Source organism: Mobula hypostoma, chromosome 3 (assembly GCF_963921235.1).
Source record: "Mobula hypostoma chromosome 3, sMobHyp1.1, whole genome shotgun sequence".
NCBI lineage: Eukaryota > Metazoa > Chordata > Chondrichthyes > Myliobatiformes > Myliobatidae > Mobula > Mobula hypostoma.
The window spans coordinates 2,755,917-2,778,936 of record NC_086099.1 but is presented as its reverse complement, the minus strand read 5'-3'; the positions used below and the strand labels follow the sequence as shown (position 1 = coordinate 2,778,936).

The 23,020-nt window shown below is 45.3% G+C and overlaps 1 protein-coding gene across 2 annotated transcripts in view; it reads left to right on the top strand.

The window, feature by feature from the left end:
* The window catches only part of LOC134343818 (complexin-1), a 176,746-nt gene extending 155,501 nt beyond the window's left edge, over positions 1-21,245 (top strand). For both annotated transcript variants that reach the window (XM_063042572.1, XM_063042571.1), the window contains 2 exons: positions 13,891-14,066; positions 17,453-21,245. In XM_063042572.1, coding sequence (XP_062898642.1) covers positions 13,891-14,066; positions 17,453-17,647 — 371 coding nt within the window. In that variant the 3' untranslated portion in view covers positions 17,648-21,245. The remainder of the gene's footprint in view (positions 1-13,890; positions 14,067-17,452) is intronic.
* The last annotated feature ends 1,775 nt before the right edge of the window (positions 21,246-23,020 follow it).

Sequence of the window (23,020 nt, the reverse complement as noted above, 5' to 3'; positions counted from 1 at the left end):
CATTCTGCCTTGCCACCTATCTTTGTGTCATCTGCAAACTTTGCAATAAGGCCATCAAATCCATCATCCAAATCATTGACATATAACACAAAAAGAATCGGTCCCAACACAGACCCCCGTGGAACACCACTAGTCACCGGCAGCCAGTAATCCCACTCTTTGCCTCCTGCCATTTAGCCACTGCTTTATCCACGCTAGAATCTTTCCTGTAATACCATGGGCCCATAGCTTGTTAAGCAGCCTCATGCGTGGCACCTTGTTAAATACTTTCTGAAAATCCAAGTACACAACTTCAACCAAATCTCCTTTGTCTATCCTGGTTGTTATTTCTTCAAAGAATTCTAACAGCTTTGTTAGACAAGATTTTCCCTTGAAGAAACCATGCTCACGATGGGCTATTTAGTCATGTGCCTCCAAGTATCCTGAAACCACATCCTTACCAACGGACTCCAACATCTTCCCAGCCACTGAGGTCAGGCTAACCAGCCTATCATTTCCTTTCTCCCTTCTTGAAGAGTGGAGTGACATTTGCAATTTTACAGTCTTCCATAAGCATTCCAGAATCTAGTGATTCTTGAAAGATCATTACTAATGCCTCCATAATTTCGTTAGCCACTTCTTTCAGAATGCTGGGGTGTACACAATCTGGTCCAGGTGACTTATCTGCCTTCAGTCATTTCAGTTTCTCAATAAACTTCTCCCTAGTTACTTCTCTTTTACTCTCTTTATAACGAAAAAAAAACTCTTAGTATCCTGCTTTATATTATTGGCTAGTTTGCCCTCATACTTCATCCTTTCACTTCTTATACTGTAGCTTTTTTAGTTGCCTTTTGTTGGATTTTTAAAACTTCCCAATCATCCAATTTCCCACTCACTTTTGCTACCTTTAATGCCCTTTCCTTGGCTTTTATGCAGTCCTTAACTTCCCTTGTCAGCCATGATTGCCTACTCCTGCCAAATGAGAACAACTTCTTTTGTGGGACATATCTATCCTGTGCCTTATGAACTAGTCACAGAAACTTCAGCCACCTCTGTTCTGCCGTCATCCCCACCAGTATCCTCCTCCAATCCACCTGGGCAAGCTCCTCTCTCATGCCTCTGTAATTCCCTTTATTCCTTTGCGATACAGTGAGTTATGTTTCTCCCTCTCAAATTGTAGTCTAAATTCAGTCATATTATGATCACTGTCTCCTAAGGGTTCCTTTACATTAAGAGCACAAGACACAGGAGCAGAATTAGGCCATTTGGCCCGTCGAGTCTGCTCCGCCATTCAATCATGACTGATCCTTTTTTCCCCTCTTCAGTCCCACTCCAACAATGTATTTCATTTGCCACACTTCTGCCCACTCTCTTCCTGTTTCCTCAACACTACCTGCCCCTTCACCGAGCTTCATATCATTTGCAAACTTGGTAACAAATCCATCTATTCCATCATCTCATTGATATACAGCATAAAAAGAAGCGGTCCAAACACTGACCCCTGCAGAACACCACGAATCACTTGTAATCTGCTGGCTCATCCTCAGCTCTATCGTACTGGTTCCCATCCCCCTGCCGTATTAGTTTAAACCACTCCCAACAGCTCTAGTAAACATGCCTGCAAGAATATTGGTCCCCCTCAAATTCAAGTGCAACCCGTCCCTTTTGTACAGGTCCCACCCGCCCCACAGGAGGTCCCAATTATCCAGAAATCTGAATCCCTACCCCTGCTCCAATTCTTCAGCCAGGCATTTATCTGCCACTTCATTTTATTCCTATCCTCACTGTCACGTGGCACAGGCAGTAATCCTGAGATTACTACCCCTGAGGTCCGGCTTCTCAGCTACCTTCCGAACTCCCTGTATTCTTTTTTTCAGGACTTCCTCCCTTTTGCTTCCAATGTCGTTGGTACCAATATGTACCACGACTTCCGGCTGCTCACCCTAGACTCTGTGTCAAATTCACATCTGCCGCTGCTCCCCCCAGGTTTCCGTTTCCGCCCCCCAACAGTATTCAAAATGGAGTAGTTATTGTTGAGGGGTGCTCTCCACTATCTGAGATTCTCCCTCCCCTCTCCTGACGGTCACCCATCACTCTTCCTGTACCTTTCCTTTAGAATACTGCTTCCTCGTTGGGATGTATATACCCCGTGCCTTCTGAATTGCTCCCAGAAACTCCAGTCATTTCTGCTCTGCTGTCATCCCTGCCAGTGTTCTTTTCCAATCAGTTCTGGCCAACTCCTCTCTCGTGCCTCTGTAATTCCCTTTTCTCCACTGTAATACTGATACAACTGACTTCAGGATCTCCTTCTCAAATTTCAGGGTGAATTCGATCATATTATGATCACTTGCCCTGAAGAGTTCTTTTACATTAAGCTCTCTAATCAGTTCTGGTTCATTGCACAACAGATGGCTGGTTTTTTCACTTGGAAAGATCAGGAGGGAAGCTTCATAGGTTTATAGTGAGGATTGGTGCGTTTGGACCAATTCTGCTCTTTATGTTGGGGGATGTTCCACAATGGCACAGTGAGCTGTGACGACTGCGGCAACTGCAAGGCTGTAGGATGAGTATCAGAGTTTTCCTTCTCCGAGACAGACTGCCTGGCAAGGCTAACGAGTCCCAACTATCCGGGTCTGGAATCGGAGTTTTCCTTCTCCTAGGCAGACTGCCTGGCAAGGTTAACGAGTCCCAACTATGGAATGGAGTAAATGGAAATAAGGCAAACAAATAGTGAGGTCATGGAACCTATACAGATTGAGGAAGAAAGAGGTGCTTGCTATCTTGAGGCAAATCTGAGTAGATAACTCCCCAGGACCTGACAGGGTATTCCTTCAGACCTTGAAGGAGACTAGTGTTGAAATTGCAGGGGCCCTAGCAGATATATTTAAAATGTCGGTATCTACGGGTGAGGTGCCGGAGGATTGGAGAGTGGCTCATGTTGTTCCGTTATTTTAAAAAGGCTGTAAAAGTAATCTGAGAAATTATAGGCCGATAAATTTGACGTCAGTAGTAGGTAAGTTATTGGAAGGAGTACTAAGAGATAGGATCTACAAGTATTTGGATAGACAGGGACTTATTAGAGAGAATCAACATGGCTTTGTGCATGGTAGGTCATGTTTAACAAATCTATTAGAGTTTTTCGAGGAGGTTACCAGGAAAGTGGATGAAGGGAAGGCAGTGGATGTTGTCTACGTGGACTTCAGTAAGGCCTTTGACAAGGTCCCACATGGGAGGTTAGTTAGGAAGATTCAGTCGCTAGGTATACATGGAGAGGTGGTAAATTGGATTAGACATTGGCTCGATGGAAGAAGCCAGAGAGTGGTGGTAGAGAATTGCTTCTCTGACTGGAGGCCTGTGACTAGTGGTGTGCCACAGGGATCAGTGCTGGGTCCGTTATTTGTCATCTATATCAATGATCTGGATGATAATGTGGTAAATTGGATCAGCAAATTTGCTGATGATACAAAGATTGGAGGTGTAGTGGATAGTGAGGAAGGTTTTCAAAGCTTGCAGAGGGATTTGGACCAGAAGGCAAAATGGGATGAAAGATGGCAGTTGGAGTTTGATACAGACAAGTGTGAGGTACTGCACTTTGGAAGGACAAACCAAGGTAGAACATACAGGGTTAATGGTAAAGCATTGAGGAGTGCAGTAGAACAGAGGGATCTGGGAATACAGATACAAAATTCCCTAAAAGTGGTGTCACAGGTAGATAGGGTCGTAAAGAGAGCTTTTGGTACATTGGCCTTTATTAATCGAAGTATTGAGTATAAGAACTGGAATGTTATGGTGAGGTTGTATAAGGCATTGGTGAGGCCGAATTTGGGGTATTGTGTGTAGTTTTGGTCACCAAATTACAGGAAGGATATTAATAAGGTTGAAAGAGTGCAGAGAAGGTTTACAAGGATGTTGCCGGGACTTGAAAAACTCAGTTACAGAGAAAGGTTGAATAGGTTAGGACTTTATTCCCTGGAGCGTAGAAGAATGAGGGGAGATTTGATAGAGGTATATAAAATTATGATGGGTATAGATAGAGTGAATGCAAGCAGGCTTTTTCCACTGAGGCAAGGGGAGGAAAAAACCAGAGGACATGGGTTAAGGGTGAGGGGGGAAAAATTTAAAGGGAACATTAGGGGGGGCTTCTTCACACAGAGAGTGGTGGGAGTATGGAATGAGCTGCCAGACGAGGTGGTAAATGCGGGTTCTTTTTTAACATTTAAGAATAAATTGGACAGATACATGGATGGGAGGTGTATGGAGGGATATGGTCCAGGTGCAGGTCAGTGGGATTAGGCAGAAAATGGTTTGGCACAGCCAAGAAGGGCCAAAGGGCCTGTTCCTGTGCTGTAGTTTCTATGGTTCTATGGTTCTATCTGGGTCTGGAATCGGAGTTTTCCTTCTCCGAGACAGACTGCTTGTCAAGGCTAATGAGTCCCAGCTATCCGGGTCTGGAATCGGAGTTGTTCTTCCCCTAGGCTGGCTGCCAGGCAAGGCTGATAAACCCAGCCTGCCTACCCACTTATACCATAGGACCATAAGACATAGGAGCAGAATTAGGCTATTTGGCCCTTCGAGTCTGTTCTGCCATTCAATCATGGCTGATCATCTTTTCCCCTCCTCAGCCTTCTCTCTGTAACCTTTGATGCCATGTCCAATCAAGAACCTATCAGTCTCTGCCTTAAATACACCCAATGACCTGGCCTCCACAGCTGCATGTGGCAACAGGTTCCACAAATTCACCACCCTCTGGCTACTGAAATTCCTCCACATCTCTGTTTTAAATGGACGACCCTCTATCCTGAGGCTGTGCCCTCTTGTCCTAGACTCTCCCACCATGGGAAACATCCTTTCCACATCTACTCTGTCTAGGCCTATCAATATTCTAAAGGTTTCAATGAGATACCCCGTCATCCTTCTAAATTCCAGTGAGTCCAGACCCAGAACCAACACTCACCCATCAGGGAAGGCCCCAGAGCAGCCTTTAAGGAGCAGTGAAGCTGCCCATGTGGCTATTGGACTGTGGGTGATACGACATGGTGTGATGTAGCCTAATGCCAAGGCTCTGGGCCATCGCAGCTCAGAGGTCTGATATGAATTGGTGCCTGAGGACAGATTAAACGTCAGATTGGGTACCAAACCAAGCAACCCAGGTGCTGAAGAACATCCAGCCACGTCTGCGGCCATCGTCGATGAGAAAGGGATGACTTCTGGCCTCCTGGTGGGACGGTCCACCATGGTAAGGAGGTGCATGAAACTGCGGGAGGGGAGAAGAGGACCAACAAGGTTCACCCTGACACAGTCAAACCATCATTCAGGGACCTCAAAAGGTGACAGTGTTGCCTGGAATATGGGGGTTAATCTTTTCCCACTGGCACTCCCCACAGGTGGCAGTCAAATCAAATCAAATCAAATCCACCATTCAGGGCCCCAGACAGTCCTTCCAGGTGAGGCAACACTTCACTTGTGAGTCTGTTGGGGTCATCTATTGCATCCGGTGCTCCCGGTGCGGCCTCCTCTACATCGGTGAAACCCGACGCAGATCGGGGGACCACTTCGTCGAGCACCTCCGCTCCGTCCGCCACAACAGACAGGATCTCCCAGTAGCCACCCACTTCAACTCTGCTTCCCACTCCCATTCAGATATGTCCATACATGGCCTCCTCTACTGCCATGATGAGGCTAAACTCAGGTTGGAGGAGCAACACCTCATATACCGGCTAGGTAGTCTCCAGCCCCTTGGTATGAACATAGAATTCTCCAACTTCCGATAATTCCCTCCCCCTCCCTTCCTCTATCCCTATTTCACTCTGCCACCTTCCCCCAGCTGCCTATCATCTCCCTCATGGTTCCACCTCCTTCTACTACCCATTGTTTTCCTGCCTATGACGTCGATGCTTCTCCTCCCCCACCCCTTTGTCTTTCAAATTACTGGTCTTTCAACCGAACCTACAAGCATTCTTCAAATCCTTCCACCTCCTTCATTCTTCAGTCCTGACGAAGGGTTCCGGCCCAAAACGTCGACTCATTGTTTCCACTGATGCTGCCTGACCTGCTGAGTTCCTCCAGCGTGTTGTGAGTGTTGCTTTGACCCCAGCATCTGCAGAGTATTTTGTGTTTTTGTACTCAAATCACTCATGTCCTTTCTAAAAGTTACGGATTTATCCGGTCTAGTGTGGACGCGGCCTAAGACTGCACCACAAACTTTAATGCAACCAGTTTCTGTGAGGCCTTCTAGCTCAGAAGCGAGAGGCCACGTACGGAGTTAAACACAGTCCGCCTCCAGTTTGCAGACACCATGGGGTGGGGGCGACTGGTTGAGACATCACAGAGGAGAGAATGTGGGCTTGGTAAGTTGTTGGAATTCACCTCGCAGTCAAGTAAACTCACATGTGGTTGTGTATGCAGTAGACAGTCGTGGGGATATTACTGGGGGAACAGCGTAATGACCCAAAGTCCTTGACATCTGCAAGCTGGCAGTTTTTAAGATCAACTGACAGTCCTGGGGCACACAGGAATCCTGAGCCAAGCAGAGATCTGGCCACTTTAGCCAGGACGAAGTCCCATGTGAAGCGTCACCCGTCGTGCCCTGAACACCAGCATCCTGCTGCCACTGGCGGCCTCCAGCCAAGGTCTGCCGCTCTTTGCCTTCTCATCCATGGGCGATGCTGGCAGCATGCTCACTTGGGAAGTGTCACCCTGACAGGGTGTCTGTAATGAACAACAGACGTCCCTGGCAGCTGGAACCCACAGTGTTCACGGATCTCTGATGTCCTGATGCTCTGGGGCCGTCGAAGCTGCCAGGCGGTCAGCACTCCGTATCATTCCTGCCAAAACCAGCGTGGTAAAAACACTGGCCCGGTGTTGTCTGTTTCACAGCCACGGGCACCCTTATGTTGGGGGCCTTGCTGACCCGCTTACTGAGGTGGAAAAAGGAGGATGAACGATGCACCTTTGCCTGGCTGAGTGTAGACTATCATTTTAGCAAGCTCCTTCTAGACCTTCACATGTGCATTAGCAAGGGCTGCACAAACTGGATCAGGCATTTGCTGCATGAACAGTTCTTTAAAAATAAAACAAAGATGGTGATTCAGAACGTTAGCTGTGAAGGCCCAACGTCCCTGAGGCCAGGCGGCCAGGCAAGGAGAGCAACTGTTTGGCCTGGTCAGGCTCCAACAGTCCAATCGTCTGTAAAAGGTGAGTGTTCGGTGATCAGTATTTATCGTGTTCAAGCAGACTCACCCCTCTCGCAGCCTTGGAGTTGCCGAGTGACAGTTCCACATAGTAGAGTTTGGAGTCATTGGCAGTGATTTCTCGCAACACAAACTGGGTCTCGGTTTGTACAAACCAAGCGACGGCATTTTGCTCCCAAATCTCCAGCAATTTCAAAGCAACTGCATTGGCTGACATGTTCAATAACTCTGGAAGAATCCTGGATCATTGGGGTCACCAGTGTAAGGTTTTCACAAATAAAACAACCTGAGGCATTTTACTTTTAAGAAAAAACCACAGCAACCCTTTTATTGAACTCCAAAAAACTGAACACAAACTGCAGTAAAAGTACTTTTCGCAATTACATAGTCACATCAGAACTGTCCCTTAAAGTGAACGGCAAGTGGTTGTGAATTTTGTACATTTCCACCAGTCACATGTATCTGTCTAAGAACCTCTATCATATCTGTCTCCATCACCTCCCCAGGCACCCACCATTGTCTGTGTAAAATACTTGTCCCATTTGAACTTTCCCCCTCTCGCCTTCAATGCATGCTCTTTGGTACGAGACATTTCAATCCTGGGAAACAGATACTGTCTGTCTACTCCATCTATGTCTCTCGTAATCTTATAAACCTCTATCGGATCTCCCCTCAGCTTCCGCCACTCCAGAGAAAACAACCCAAGTTTGGCCAAACTCTTGTTACAGCACATTCCCTCTAATCCAGGCAGCATCCTGGTAAACTTCTTCTGCCCCCTCTCCAAAGCCTCGACATTCTTCCTACAGCAGAACTGTATGCAATACTCAAAGGGGATGCGGAACAATTTTTCAGACAAAGACTAGAATGAGCTGGTGGAGGCAGGAACACCAACAACAGTTATTAGGTATCTTATAGTTCAAAGTTCAATGCACATTTATTATGAAAGCACATGCATATCACCAAATACCACCCCGAGATTCATCTTCTTGCAGGTATTCACAGTAGGACAAAGAAATACAATAGAATGAATGAAAAATGATAAAGACAGACAAGCAACCAATGTGCAAAAGACAAACTGTGCAAATACAAAATGAATAACGAAGGGTCACGGCCTGAAACATCGACTGCACCTCTTCCTAGAGATGCTGCCTGGCCTGTTGTGTTCACCAGCAACTTTGATGTGTGTAGCCACCTCACATTTACCTGGGTTGAACTCCATTTGCCACTTCTCAGTCCAGTTTTGCATCCTATCGATGTCCCGCTGTAACCTCTGACAGTCCTCCACACTATCCACAACACCCCCCACCTTTGTGCCATCAGCAAACTTACTAACCCATCCCTCCACTTCCTCATCCAGGTCATTTATAAAAATCACGAAGAGTAAGGGTCCCAGAACAGATCCCTGAGGCACACCACTGGTGACTGACCTCCATGCAGAATATGACCCATCTACAACCACTCTTTGTCTTCTGTGGGCAAGCCAGTTCTGGATCCACAAAGCAATGTCCCCTTGGATCCCATGCCTCCTTACTTTCTCAATAAGCCTTGCATGGGGTACCTTATCAAATGCCTTGTGGAAATCCATATACACTACATCTACTGCTCTACCTTCATCAACATGTTTAGTAACATCTTCAAAAAATTCACTCAAACTCGTAAGGCACAACCTGCCTATTCCTAATCATATTATGTTCATAAATCCTGCCTCTCAGAATCTTCTCCATCAACTTACCAACCACTGAAGTAAGACTCACCGGTCTATGTACTTTTCTATGTGACTCTATAACAATAATAAGTGAATAAATAATACTGACAACATCAGTTGTAAAGTCCTTAGGTTGTGTTCCGTGATCAGTTCAGTGTCTTGGTAGGTCAGTATTGGGGTAGACTAGTGTTTCCACACTGGTCCAAGATCCTGATGGTTGAGGGGTGATAAATGTTCCTGAACCTGGTGGTGTGAGTCCTGGTGGCAGCAGTGTGAAGAGAGCATGTTCTGGGTGGTGGGGGTCCCTGATGATGGATGCTGCTTTCCTGCACTGACACTGCATGTAGATGTGCTCAATGGTGGGGAGGGCTTTTCCCGTGACGGACTGGGCCACCTCTACTTTTTTTTTGTAGGCTTTTCCATTCTTGGGCACTAGTGTTTCCATACCAGGCTGTGATGCAGTCAGTTAGGGTACCCTCCACTCTGCATTTATAGAGGGATGTTAACATCAGAATCGGAATCAGGTTTAACGTCACTGGCATATGTTGTGACTTTGCAGCAGCAATACATGATAATAAAGAAAAAAATTGTGACAGTAAGTGTGTGTGTGTGTGTGTGTGTGTGTGTGTAAATTAAATTAAATAAGTGGTGCAAAAATAGAAGTAAAAACATAGTGAGGTAGTGTTTATGGGTTTCAATGTCAATTTAGGAATCGGATGGCAGAGGGGAAGAAGCTGTTCCTGAATCACTGAGTGTGTGCCTTCAGGCTCCTGTACCTGCTACCTGATGGTAACAGTGAGAAAAGGACATGTCCTGGGTACTGGGGGTTCTTAATAATGGACACTGCCTTTTTGAAGCACCAATTATTGAAGATGTTTTGGACACTATGGAGACTAGTTCCCAAGATGGAGCTGACTAATTCTGCAACTCTGTAGCTTACTTTGGTCCAGTGCAGTAGCCTCCCCCATACCAGACAGTGAAGCAGCCAGTCAGAATGCTCTCCACGGTACATCTGTCGAAATTTTCAAGTGTTTTAGGTGATAAACCAAATCTCCTCAAACTCCGAATGAAATGTAGCCACTGTCTAGCCTTCCTGATAGCTGCATCGATATGTTGGGTCAAGGTTAAACCCTCAGAGATGCTGACACCCAGGAACTTGAAATTGCTCACTCTCTGTCCACTTGTGATCCCTCGATGTGGACTGGTGCTTGCTCCCTTCCTGAACTCCACATTCAGTTCTTTGGTCTTACTGACGCTGAATGCAAGGTTATTGTTGAAATACCACTCGACTAACTGGTATATCTCACTCCTGTATACCCTCTCGTCACCATCTGAAATTCTGTCAAGATGTACAAATTTATAGTTGGCATTTGAGCTGTGCCCAGCCACACAGTCATGGGTGTAGAGAGAGTAGAACAGTGGGCTGAGATGAGTTTTAGATGACACGCCGAGTCTGCACCAAGTTCCAAGGAAGTAGATACGATATTGTGCTTTCTTTAAAATGGCACCTACATGCTGGTCCCGGACAGACCCTTTCAAATGATAACACCCGGGAATTTAAAGTTACTGACCCTCTCCATCTCTGATTCCCTGAGGACTGGCTCATGGACCTCTGCAGTCAATAATCAACTCTCTGAAAGAGAGGTTGTAGTTGTGAAATCACTCAACCAGATTTCTATCTCCATCCTACATGCTGATTCATCACTACCTTTGATTCATCTAACCACAGTGGTGTCATCAGCAAACACATATGGCATTGGAGCTGTGCTTAGCCACACAGTGTGCAAAGTGAGTCGGGCAGGGGGCTGACACACAGCCTTGTGGTGCTCCCGTGCTGATGGAGATTGTGGAGGAGATGTTGTTGCCAATCCAAACTGACTGGGGTCTACAAGTGAGGACATCAAGGATCCAATTGCACAAGGAGTTATCGAGTCAAGGTCTTGAAGCTTATTGATTAGTTTTGAGGGGATGATAGTATTGAATGCTAAGCTGTTTTTGATAAAGAGCATCTGATGTTTGCATCTTCGCTGTCCAGATGTTCCAGGGTTGAGTGAAGAGCCAGTGAGATGGCATCTGCTGTGGACCTGTTGCCCCAGTGGGCAAATTGGAGTGGATCCAAGTTGCTGCTCAGGCAGGAATTCATGTTTCATCAGCAACCTCTCAAACACTTCATCACAGTGGATGGAAGTGCTCCTGGGTGGTAGTCAGTGAGGCAAGGTCACCACATTCTTCTTGCACCCCAGACGGATTGAAGCAGCTGGGTAACTCAGACTACCGAACGTGGTTAATTAATGCAGGCAGGTGGATTAATACAGACGGTGTGATGACAGACATAATGCAGTCTGGCCAAATGGCCTGATTCTATGCTGTGGCTCTGGATAGAATGGGTAAACCTCCCAGTTTTTACTTTATTTATTTACGTATTTAGAGATACAGCACAGAGGTCCTTCGAGCTGTGTCACCCAGCCACCCCCAAGTTAACCCCAGTTCACTCACGGGACAACTTACAATGACCAATTAACCTACTAACCGGTATGCCTTTGGACTGTGGGAAGAAACCCACACATTCCATGGGGAGGATGTACAGAGACTTCTTACAATGATATCGGGATTGAACTCTGAAACCCGACGCCCTGAGCTATGTTAATGAAATTCTGCCATTGATTTGCACGTAAGGCAAATCTCATCGTTGATTGGGAGGTTCCAGTGATTACACTGGATAAGTGTTCAGTGTATGTTATCATCGAGTGAAAACAGTACCCAGTGCCAATGGATCTGCTTTTGATCATATCTGTCATCTTCGCATTCCCAGCACTGATGTCCAACATTGGGTCCAGGGTCACATCCCATCCTGGTGACAAGCTGTAACGTTATGACTGGTAGAAACCCATCCGTTGCTCGACCATAGTTGTTACGTCCTAGCTGTCAACCACGGCTGACGAGCCCCATCTGCCCGAACGACTGGTTTTAAGGTGCCAGTTACCCGCCTTTCCCTTTCTCCTGTCGGTAGACACAGTTCCGCTGGGCTGAGTTGTTAAGTCCAGGAGCTGGACTTGGTTGTTTGAGGCTATTTGAGGTGCACACCATGAAGAACATTTAATAGATAGTGGGAGCTTATTCCCACTACTCCAACCCACTCCCCCTGGCTATGGCAACTTTAAGGGACCTTTCCAGCGCACCAAAGCCAACCCTCCTCTGTGAGTATTGTTGCTGAGCCTTGGAAACTATGCAAAACAAATCAGTCAGTTTTCAACTTCACTCTTACCGTAGTGTGCAGATGAACAATGGCCATACGGTGATGGATCAGGCAGTTTCACTAGATCACAAAAAACCTATTAATCCAGCCGCAACCACTCCCACTCTCTCAGCACAGCACAGCCCTGCTTTGTGCTGTCCTATCTTCAGAAGGATCTGTGGAAATTATAGGGCGAGTCTCAGACCAGAAGGCACAGCGTCAGAATAGAGGAACGTCCATTTAGAGCAGAGATGAGGGGGGATTTCTTCAGCCAGAGGGTGGTGAATCTGTGGAATTCATTGCCACAGATGGCTGCAGAGGTCAGGTCATTGAGTATATTTCAAGTGGTTGATAGGTTCTTGATTAGTCAGGGAATCAAAGGTTACAGGGAGAAGGCAGGAGAATGGAATTGGGAGAGATAATAAATCAGCCATGATGGAAAAGCAGAGCAGACTCAATGGGCCAAATGGCCTAATTTGCTCTTATGGTCTTATTTCCTTCAGGTGAATCATGCCTTTCTTACCTTGACCTTTCACCTTTCACCTTCATCACAAAACCTCCTGGATGCTCACAGTTAGAAGCAGGTTTATTTATCTCTGACATGACAGGAAATCCGTTGTTGTGTGGCAGCAGACATCACATCACAATTTACTATAATGAACAGAGAGACGAAGAGTGAGGTAGTCTTCATGGACCATCTCCAATCTGATGGTGGAGGAGAAGAGGCTGCTCCTGAAACATTGAGTGTTTGTCTCAGGCTCCAGTCCCTCCTCCCTGATGAGAAGAGGGCATGTCCTGGGTGATGGGGTCCTTGATTGCTCCCCGACGCCCCCAGCTGAGATCAGGGGTAGAGAAGAATGCATGTCCTGGGTGATGGTTACAGCAATTTGAGACTTCCTTCATGCTCATTATCATTCCCCAATCTACCTTCATACTGCCTGACCTGCTGAGTTCCTCCAGCATTTTGTGTGTGTTGCTCTGGATTTCCAGCATCTGCAGGATCTGGGGTTTAACTTCATTGCTGGTAGTTCTGGTCAATTAAATTGTATATGCATCCTGGAGTAATGACAAACAGAAGTTTTGATCTTAAGTTTCAAATTCTCACATTAACTCCACATACCCTGTGATATTAATGCTTCTCTACTCTAAGTACAAAGCCAGGCCATGTTTCCTTAACCCTTCTCGGATACGTTCTTTGCTTCAAGTGCCAGTTCAGGTACAGGTTGCTCATAATGAATGATGCATAACTTCTCGTTCCACAGGCACTGTCAGATCTGCTGAGTTTGTTAGTTTGAATTTCTGGTAGCTCTTTTTCTTTTGATATTCATAATAATTGTTGCAAATCCTTTTCCTTAAATTCTATCCATTGCCTTTCTGCTGAGTTCCCCATTTATCAAAGCTAACACACTTCATCTTTGTGGATTTATTTCTTCAGATCCAGAACCTTCCTTTTTAATTTTACTAAGAATTCTATCCTGTTATACCCAAGCAACTGCAAACATCAAGGTTATCAGTCCTGGTGAAGGTTGTCGAACCAAAACGTCAACTGTTTATTCATCTCCAAAGGTGCTGCCTGATCTGCTGCTGAGTTCCTCCAGCATTTTGTGTGTGTTGCTCTGGATTTTCTGCATCTGCAATCCCTTGTGTTTACAAGGTTATTAGTCATTCTGTTCTCAGTGTCAAATATCCAGAATAGGGTGGCCTGATCTCTGGGTAATTCCTTGGTGTGTCACCAGGTGCTCAGTTATAATTATCTCACTCGATCCTTCTTGCCATTTTAGGAGCTACCAAAGACATGGGAAAGATGTTGGGCGGTGATGAGGAGAAGGACCCTGATGCGGAGAAAAAGGAAGAAGAAAGGTTAGAAGCATTGCGTCAGGCCGAAGAGGAGCGAGCAAGTAAATATGCCAAAATGGAAGCTGAGCGCGAAGTAATGCGGCAAGGAATCCGGGACAAGGTAACTGCCCTCAAGACAGGTGATGGAGGCAGATACAATAGAGGTGCTTAGCAGGCTCTTAGACAGGCAGGGAACAGAGGGAGAAGGACCTTGTGCAGAGAGAAGGGATTCCGTTTTATTAGGTGTTTACGCAGACAGTGGTGAGTGCATGGAAACCTCTGCTGGATATGGTGGTGGGGGTAAATCTATCTGAGACACTTAGATAGAGTCATAGAGCACTATGACACAAAATAGGCCATTCAGTCTATCTAGTCTATGCAAAACTGTCATTCTGCCTGGCCCCATCAATCTACACCCAGACCTTAGCCCCCCATACCTTACCCATCCATGTAACTATCCAATTTTCTTTTAAATCTTGAAATCAAACCTGCATTTTCCACTTGTGCTGGCTGCTCATTCCACAATCTCACCACTCCCACTGAAGAAGCTCCCCTTCAAGACCCCCTCGAATATTTTTCACCTTCAACTTTAGCCCATATCCTCTCGTCCTCGTGTCACCCAACCTCAGACGAAAACGCCTGCTTGCATTTACCCTCATGATTTTGTCCACCTCTATCAAAACTCCTCTCATTCTCCTACATTCTAGGAAATAAAGTTCTAACTTATTCAACCTTCCCTATAGCTCCTTCAATGCAGCAACCTCCATTCTGAGACTGTGTGGGTGGTTCGAGACTCACCCACTCGCCTCCTCTGTCTAGGTCTTTCAATATATGACAGGTATCAATGAGAACTCGCCCTCATTTTCCCAAGCTGCTTCGAGTACAGAGCCATCAAACTCTCCCCATATGATAACCCTTTTGTTCTCGTGAATCTCCTCTGCTTTCTCTCCAATGCCAGCACACTCTTTCTTAGAGTAAGGGGCCGAAAACTGTTCACTAAGGCCCAAGTGCGGTCTGACCAATGCTTTATTGCATCCTCACTTTTATATTTGAATCCTCATGAAATGAATCCTAATATTGTACTTACCTCCCTTACCACTGACACTTAAATTAACCTTTAGAAAGTCTTGCACAAGACTCCCAAGTCCCTTTGTACCTCTGGTTTCTGAATTTGCTCCCTGTTCAAAAAATAGACTATGCCTTTATTTTATCAACTTGAAATGTGATAGGGAGAAAGGAAAGTCAGATGTAGCAGTGTTTCAGTGCAGTAAGGGAAATTACAGTGTATGAGAGAGGAGTTGGCTAAAGTAAACTGGAAGGAGCTGCTGGCAGGGATGTCAGCAGAGCGGCAATGGTGTGAGTTCTGTGAAAAATGAGGAAGGTGCAGAACATGTGAATTCCAAAAATGAAGAAATACTCAAACAGTAAAATAGTACAACCGTAGCTGACAAGGGAAGTCAAAGCTATTGTAAAAGCAAAAGAAAGGGCATACAACAAAGCAAAAATTAATGGGAAGATAGAGGATTGGGAAATTTTTTAAAACCTACAGAGAACAACTAAAACAGTAATTAGAAGGGAAAAGATGAAATATGAAAGCAAGCTGGCAAATAATATCAGGGTGGATAGTAAATTTTTCTTCAAGTATGTTAAAAATAAAAGAGAAATGAGAGTGGACATAGGACCGCTAGAAAATGAGGCAGGAGAAATAATAATGGGGGACAAGGAGGTGGCTGACTCCTGGATGACTGCATGGAGCTTAGAAAAATAGAGGGCTATGGGTAAAGCCTAGGTAGTTCTCAGGTAAGGACATGTTCGGCACAGCTTTGTGGGCCGAAGGGCCTGTGTTGTGCTGTAGGTTTTCTATGTTCTATCAGCATCAACATGGGTGATGCCAACAGGCTCAATAAACTGATTAGAAACACTGGCTCTGTTAAAGGAGTCAAACTGGACACACTGGAAGCTGTGATAGAGCAAAGGACCCTACAGAAAATGCTGGCAATTCTGGACAATGTTTCTCACCCTCTGCCTGCCACCTTGGCTGAACAGAGGAGAACTTTTAGCGATGGACTAAGACAACTGTGCTGCTCCAAAGAGCATTATATGAGCCCATTCTTACCCTCGGCCATTAGGCTCTATAATGAATTAATCTACAGGCGGGTAAGCGATGACCCCCCCCCCCCCCGGTAGACTGTTTGAGGTAACTCATTTTTTATTTTTTCTTACTTCTCTTCTAATATTTGTATATTTGTATATCTGTGTATTTGTAATGCTACTGTGACACTGTAATTTCCTTGGGGATCAATAAAGTATCTGTCTATCTATACCACTGCAAGCTTTAAAAGCCTTCCTCGCTCTCCATTACGCCATTAATCCTGTTGTCATCCACAAATTTGCTGATGCTGTTACCCATGAACAACAAAAGACCCAGCCCCGATCCCTGCAGCACTCCACTGGTCACAGGCCTCCAGCCAGACAGGCCACCCTCTACTACCACTCTCTGGCTTTTTCCATGAAGCCAACGTTGAATCCAATTTACCTCACCCTAAGCTAAAATCATTTTAAATAACTCTGCTTGGGCCCCTGCAATTTCTGCATTCGCCTCCCACAGGGTCTGAGGGAACACTTCGTCAGGCCCCGGGGAATTATCCACCCTCATGTTCCTCAAGCCAGCAAACACCTCCTCTCCTCTGTGGACATCATGAAGTAGATGCCACTTTGCCTCACTTCTATACAGTCTCCCGAGTAAATACAGATTCAAAAAATGTATGTAAGATCTTCCCCATCTCCTTTGGCTCCGTGCATAGGGGACGACTCTGATCTTCAAGAGGACCAATTTTGTCCTTTGCTATCCTTTTGCTTTTAACATATCTGTAGAAGCCCTTCGGATTCTCCTTCTCCTGGTCTGCCAGAGAGGCATCATGTTTTCTTTTAGCCCTCCTGAGTGTTCACTTGAATTCCTTATATTCCTCAAGTGCCCAGTTTCTTCCTACCTGCCTATACCTATTGTGTACCTCCTTCTTTTTAACCAGGGCCTCAATATCTCTTGAAAACCAAGGTTCCTTAACCCTGGTTAGGGAAATAGGCTGGGGATGGGATAGAGGGATGATGGAAAAATGGAGGGTTATGTAGGAGGGGAGAGTTAGATTAATATTGGAGTGGGTTGAAAGGGCAGGACAAAGGGCTAGCACTGTGCTGTAATGTTCTATATTCTATTGGTGAATGTCCCAACGCTGATCCAAGGGGTGCTTACCGAAAGACCAGATTTTCTCTGTCACTGAATCAGCCAGCACTAAGGTATGTGGAGCTCTGGTGCAAGTGAGGGAGGAAAATATTTCCTTTCTTCTGGACTGTGGACTGGAAGCCTTGGGGCCCTGCCGTAAACAGGCCACGATCTGAGCTGTGCAGTGAGACCCCACTCACTCATAGTCCCCGGGACATCTGAGCTGATTAATGATAACGTAGTCAACGCCAAGGATGCGACATTGAATCTTCTCTCTGTCCCCACAGTACGGAATAAAAAAGAAAGAGGAGAAGGAGGCGGAGGCGATGGCAGCTATGGAAGCTCAGGCTGAGGGCAGCCTGACTAGGCCCAAGAAGGCCATCCCCACTGGTTGTGGAGACGAGGAGGAGGAGGAGGAGAGTATTCTGGACACTGTCTTAAAATATCTCCCCGGGCCTCTGCAGGACATGTTCAAGAAGTAATGATTTCAGCTCTCTGCAGAATAACCCTTGGTTTTGCTGTTAAGTGTAAAACATTCTCATTGTAAAATGGGACCTTATAGTCGTCATCCCCACTCAGTGTGGTCTGACAGCCCATCGCATCCTGTCTTGTGGCATGGAACATCCACCACAAATCTGTGTACCAGTCATGAAGATCCCAACACAATAAGCCATGTTTATAGTCAAATAAAATCTAGACATTTAATAGTGAAATAAAGAAACATATCTTTTTACCAATGTGATCGGTTAGACATTGCAAGGCTCCAGTTAGCTTTCATACAATGTTTGTTCATTATGTCAGTTAAGTAAAGCATCATGTCACAGCACTAGGTCATACCTACAACGCTCCAAAAACAAAATCCAACCCCTCCATAACCTCATCTGCAGATGCCAATGTGTTCCTACACACCAGAGCTCACTTTCTGGTTAAATTATGGCTACGATAGAAAGGTCTGTAGTTTTACACATCTATGTCCAGTTCTGTACCCTGTGATGTCGATGTCACTTTGAGCAGGTCTCCAAAAGGCAAGAGAATGGGCTGAGGATGCACTGAGCATTCGGTTCCTTGCAGTGAAAAGTTTCAAGTTTTAGTATTTTGTTAAACAACTATTCATCAGAACTGTTGTTCTAGAATCGGCTTATCGTCATTCCCGGTCAGTTATGAGTTGAAGTTAATTTAGTGTTGTACATGGACTAGAGGACACAGATTTGGTGGATGCCAGTGTGAGTGTGTGAGATCCATTGCTATGTACTGTTAGTATTTTGATACCACAGCCAACATCTAGGGACTATCACTCACCCTGTCCTGGTGTGTGTGTATCAGGTCCCTGGCAAAAGGCCTGGGATAGATTTGCTGTAGTGTTGCACTAATGGAGACTCTGATTAACACTGCAGACTGTTGTTTATCCTTCCAGCTCCAGATTCACCCATTAATGTGGTCAGCCAGAATTTAGGGTGCTTGATAATGTCAAATAGAATCTGTGACCCCAGCAATTGAACCATGGTACCTCAATGTTCTTTTAAAATGTCACAGTGCTCCTGAAGGTCAGAATTGGCAACATTTGCAGAAAGCCAATGCTTTTGGTCATCACAGGGACAGAACTGCTGGTCGTTTGCCCAGGTGAGACCCTCTCCCATCACAGAACTCAGGCTGCAACATTTCCCCTCTGTGCAGATGGTGAGACTGAGAAACTATCTATCCGAGTCACCCTCACACTCACACAGTCGGCATCCCACATCAGGCAATAAGTTTGGGCAGCAAACAGAAGGTTGCCACCGTACCCACTGACTTCAGCTTGTTATTTTTACACGATGCTGTTCGTTCGTCTCAGATCAGGACCTGGTGTTTGCCATATTCGTCAGAATTGTAAATAGATAATATATACAAAATTAAGCCATTTAAAATTGAGATGAAGAATAGATCATATTGCTGGAAATGGGAATCTCCCATGTAATTCATCACTGTGAATTTCCAGGTTGTGTGGGGAATTCTTGTCATTTGAAGATTTGGTGATCTTTCTCCGAAGGTGAAGCCACTATACCCTGGGTACTGTAGTTTGCTCAGACATACCAGCTGATGCAATATTATGATTAGTGTTCATTTTATTACCCAAGTTGGTTTTTGCAAACATTCTGTGGGGCCTGAATACGGTGCTTTCCCCAGGAACTGTTGGGTGAGAGGGGAGGGAGGACAGACCAGTATCAGAGTTAAACCACGAGAGTCCAATCTCCTCTCCCAGTGCCTGGATTCCAACTTCACACTTCCCAGCTGACAGCCCCTTCTCCATTCTGTGCACCGAAGGGCTGGAGGTTCCAGGAGCCCGCGACAGCACTTCAGTTTTCACGGACACTTTGAGCACACCCTTGGACGTTTTCCCCTGTCAGTCTGGAATGTGCTCCTGGGACGTTATGTGGAATGGAGGGCCTGTTTCAGGAGCTGGTGTTGGGCAGGGAACATGGTCGGAGCTGACTGAGAGGGTGCGGGACCTCAGGTGCCTGGTACCATGAGGTCAGTGCCAGCACCGAGGTCGTTTGGAAGGATGGAACGTCAGCAGTATTATTACTGTTGAAGACAATGCTGGCAGACACCCACCATATCCTCCCTCCCCTCACTCTGTGTTCCCTCTTCCTCTCACTCGGGCCCAGGTTCCCCTCACTCTTCCCACCATCACCACCCCCCACACCCACCCTTCCCCTCCCCTTCCTCGGGAACCAGTGAAAATTATTTATTAAAATAGAAGAGCTAAAATAGGTTTTGTTGACTCTACATGTTGTGAATTAATTTCAATTAAACCAAAGATGGATGATCTCCCTAGTTGTGTCTCAGCAGAAGTTGGTGTTTTGATCTGTTGACACTGGTCGCTGTGAAAAGGACATGTTTTTCTCAGGTATTGGTTTTGGGATTTGACCATCTCATTGGATGGCCAAGTGAGCTTAATTCCTTGCGGCCTTTCCAAAAGCTCACAATGAAGAGAATCAACATCAAATTTCATTTGACAATGATTGATAAACTCCACATATTTCAACACAGAAAGCCATAATGTAGGCTTGGCAGTCTTAAAGAAATTGTCCAAACAGACAGGTGTGCTAACTGATGGAGAAACAGTATTGAGAAACGTCCCAAACTGTAAAAGTTCACACATAGTGCAAAGTGATTATTGTGTGACTGAGGCAGAAACCAAAGCAATAATGTTCTACCTTGTCACATTGCAGAGTGCCGGATACCCACTGGGATCGGGATTCCACATTCCAATTCCTACAGGTTCACGTCCCACTTAACCCCTTTGGATCCGACCCAAAGGACCACAGTGGGTGGGAATTCCCCAAAACTCCTCCCTTCTGCTGGCATTGGCTGGCACTTGGTCAAGTTGAGTGCAAGATTGTGAAGTTAAAACTAGTACACTGTGTATATCTCCCAGATGAAACAACTAAATGTTTTTAATGACCCTCTTGTTTTACATTATTTTAATTACCTCTGCAGTAATTTTCTTTAAACAGGTTAGAAGCAAATAAACAGAATAATAAGCTGCCTCGAGTGTTTGAAACAACAAATATCAAAGAATTTAAATGAAATTAAAGACTGCCAAGCCTCTGACTATGAGACTGCAATATATCTATTAACAGTACTACTGTGTGAATTTGTCCAAGTTATATGTAGAGTCTTCCAGTAATGTGTTACTGTTCCTTGTTCAGGGTTTCATCGTTATCTACACAGAACATGTTAAATTTACAAGTAAGAGTTAAGGTTATACTGTTGCTCAAACCTTTGGTGTGACCTGAATGGAAGTCATAGATATTCAAATGCTTTATCTGTCACCTGCCATCCAGCACGTTTTTAATCACGATGTCCCACGGAGGTGTTGTAGGCAGAGCCTACCGGTCGTTCAGAGCTTTCTGTGTGTTCTGTGTAACTTGGTGAGTTTTGTATTGTGAACCATTCTCTGCTGCTTCAGCCCAGCTGCATGTTCAGCCTCCAACAGCAATAGAAGAGAAACATTATGAGTGAAAATCGTGTTAAATCAGCAGCTGTGGCCCACTGCATGCCCTTCAGACGGAAGTCACAATAATGTTCAGCCACAGTCAAAATAAAATGACTTCATTCAAATTTGTATCTCACCTGTTGTGTGTTTTTATTTAACAAAATGAAGTGAAGGTTTAGAGGTACCGATACTGTGCACCTCTTCATGAGCTGGAACAGGCCAGCAGTTACTCAATGGGCAGAATGGATTCCCCCGTCTTCCTGATTTTGTAATCTGAAACTCAGTAGGAGGGAAATTATTGAATATTATTTACTGTTTCTTGAAATCATCATCTATTTTACACATCATAAGACCATAAAAACAGAATTGAGCCATTTCACCCAAATCATTCCAGCAGACCATTCTCCTGCAGGCAGTGAAGTCATAGTTCACAAGTGCACTCTTCGTGAACACACAGGGCGACAGCCACAGGATCAGTCATTCGTACCTGTTAGTCGATGACACATGATAAAGACAGATCATATTTAGACCATCAAATACAGCAGCAGAATTAGCCCATGGAGTCTATTTCATCACGGCTGATCCAATTTTCCTCTCAGCCCCAGTCTCCTACCTTCTACCATATCCCTTCATGCCTTGACCAGTCAACAATCTATCAACCTCTGCCTTAAATATACATAAAGACTTGGCCTCCACAGCTGCCTGTGTCAGATAATTCCACAGATTCACCACTCTGGCTAAAGAAATTCCTCCTCATCTCTCTTCTAAAATGGCACCTCTCTATTCTGAGACTGCATCCTCTGGGCTTAGACTTTTCCACCATAGGAAACATCTCTTCCACACCCACTCTGTCGAGGCCTTTCACCGTTCAATAGGTTTTGGTGAGGTCACCCCTCATTCTTCTGAATTCCAGTGAGTACAGGTCCAGAGCCGTCAAACGCTCTTCACATGACAAGCTGTAGAATCCTGGAATTATTTTCATCAACCTTCTTTGAACCTCTCCAGTTTCAGCACATCCTTTCTAAGATAAGGGGCCCAAAACTGCTCACAATACTCCATGTGAGGCCTCACCAGTGCTTTATAAAGTCCATAAGACTAGAAAATATAGGAGCAGAATTAGGCCATTTGGCTCATCGAGTCTGCTTCCAGAGGCTGTGCCCTCCTGTCCTAGACTCCCCCACCATGGGAAACATCCTTTCCACATCTACTTTGTCTTGGTTTTTCAACATTTCAAAGGTTTCACTGAGATTTCCCCTCATCTTTCTGAATTCCAGTGAATACAGACCCAGAGATATCAGATGTTCTTTGTATGATAACCCTTTCATTCCTGGAATCATCCTTGTCAATGACCTCTGGACCCTCTCCAATACCAGCATATCATTTAGGTGAGGAGCCCAAAACTGTTCACAATACTCAAGGTGAGGCCTCACCAGTGCCTTATAAAGTCTCAGCATCAGATCCTTGCTCTTGTATTCTGGACCTCTTGAAATGAATGCTAACATGGCATTTGCCTACCTCACCACTGACTCAATCTGCAAGTTAACCTTCAGGGTGTTTTGTACAAGGACTCCCAAGTCATTCTGCATCTCAGATTTTTGGATTTTCTCCCCGTTGAGAAAACAGTCTGCACATTTATTTCTTCTAGCAAAGTGTATGACTATGCATGTTCCAACATTATATTTCATTTGTCACTCTCTAGTCCATTCCCCTAATCTGTCCAAGTCCTTCTGCTTCCTTCCCGTTTCTTCAACACTACCTGCCCCTCTACCAATCTTCATATCATCTGCAAACTTGGCAAGAAATCTATCTATTCCATCATCAAAATCACTAACATACAGCATAAAAAGGAGTGGTCCTAACACTGACCCCTTGCAGA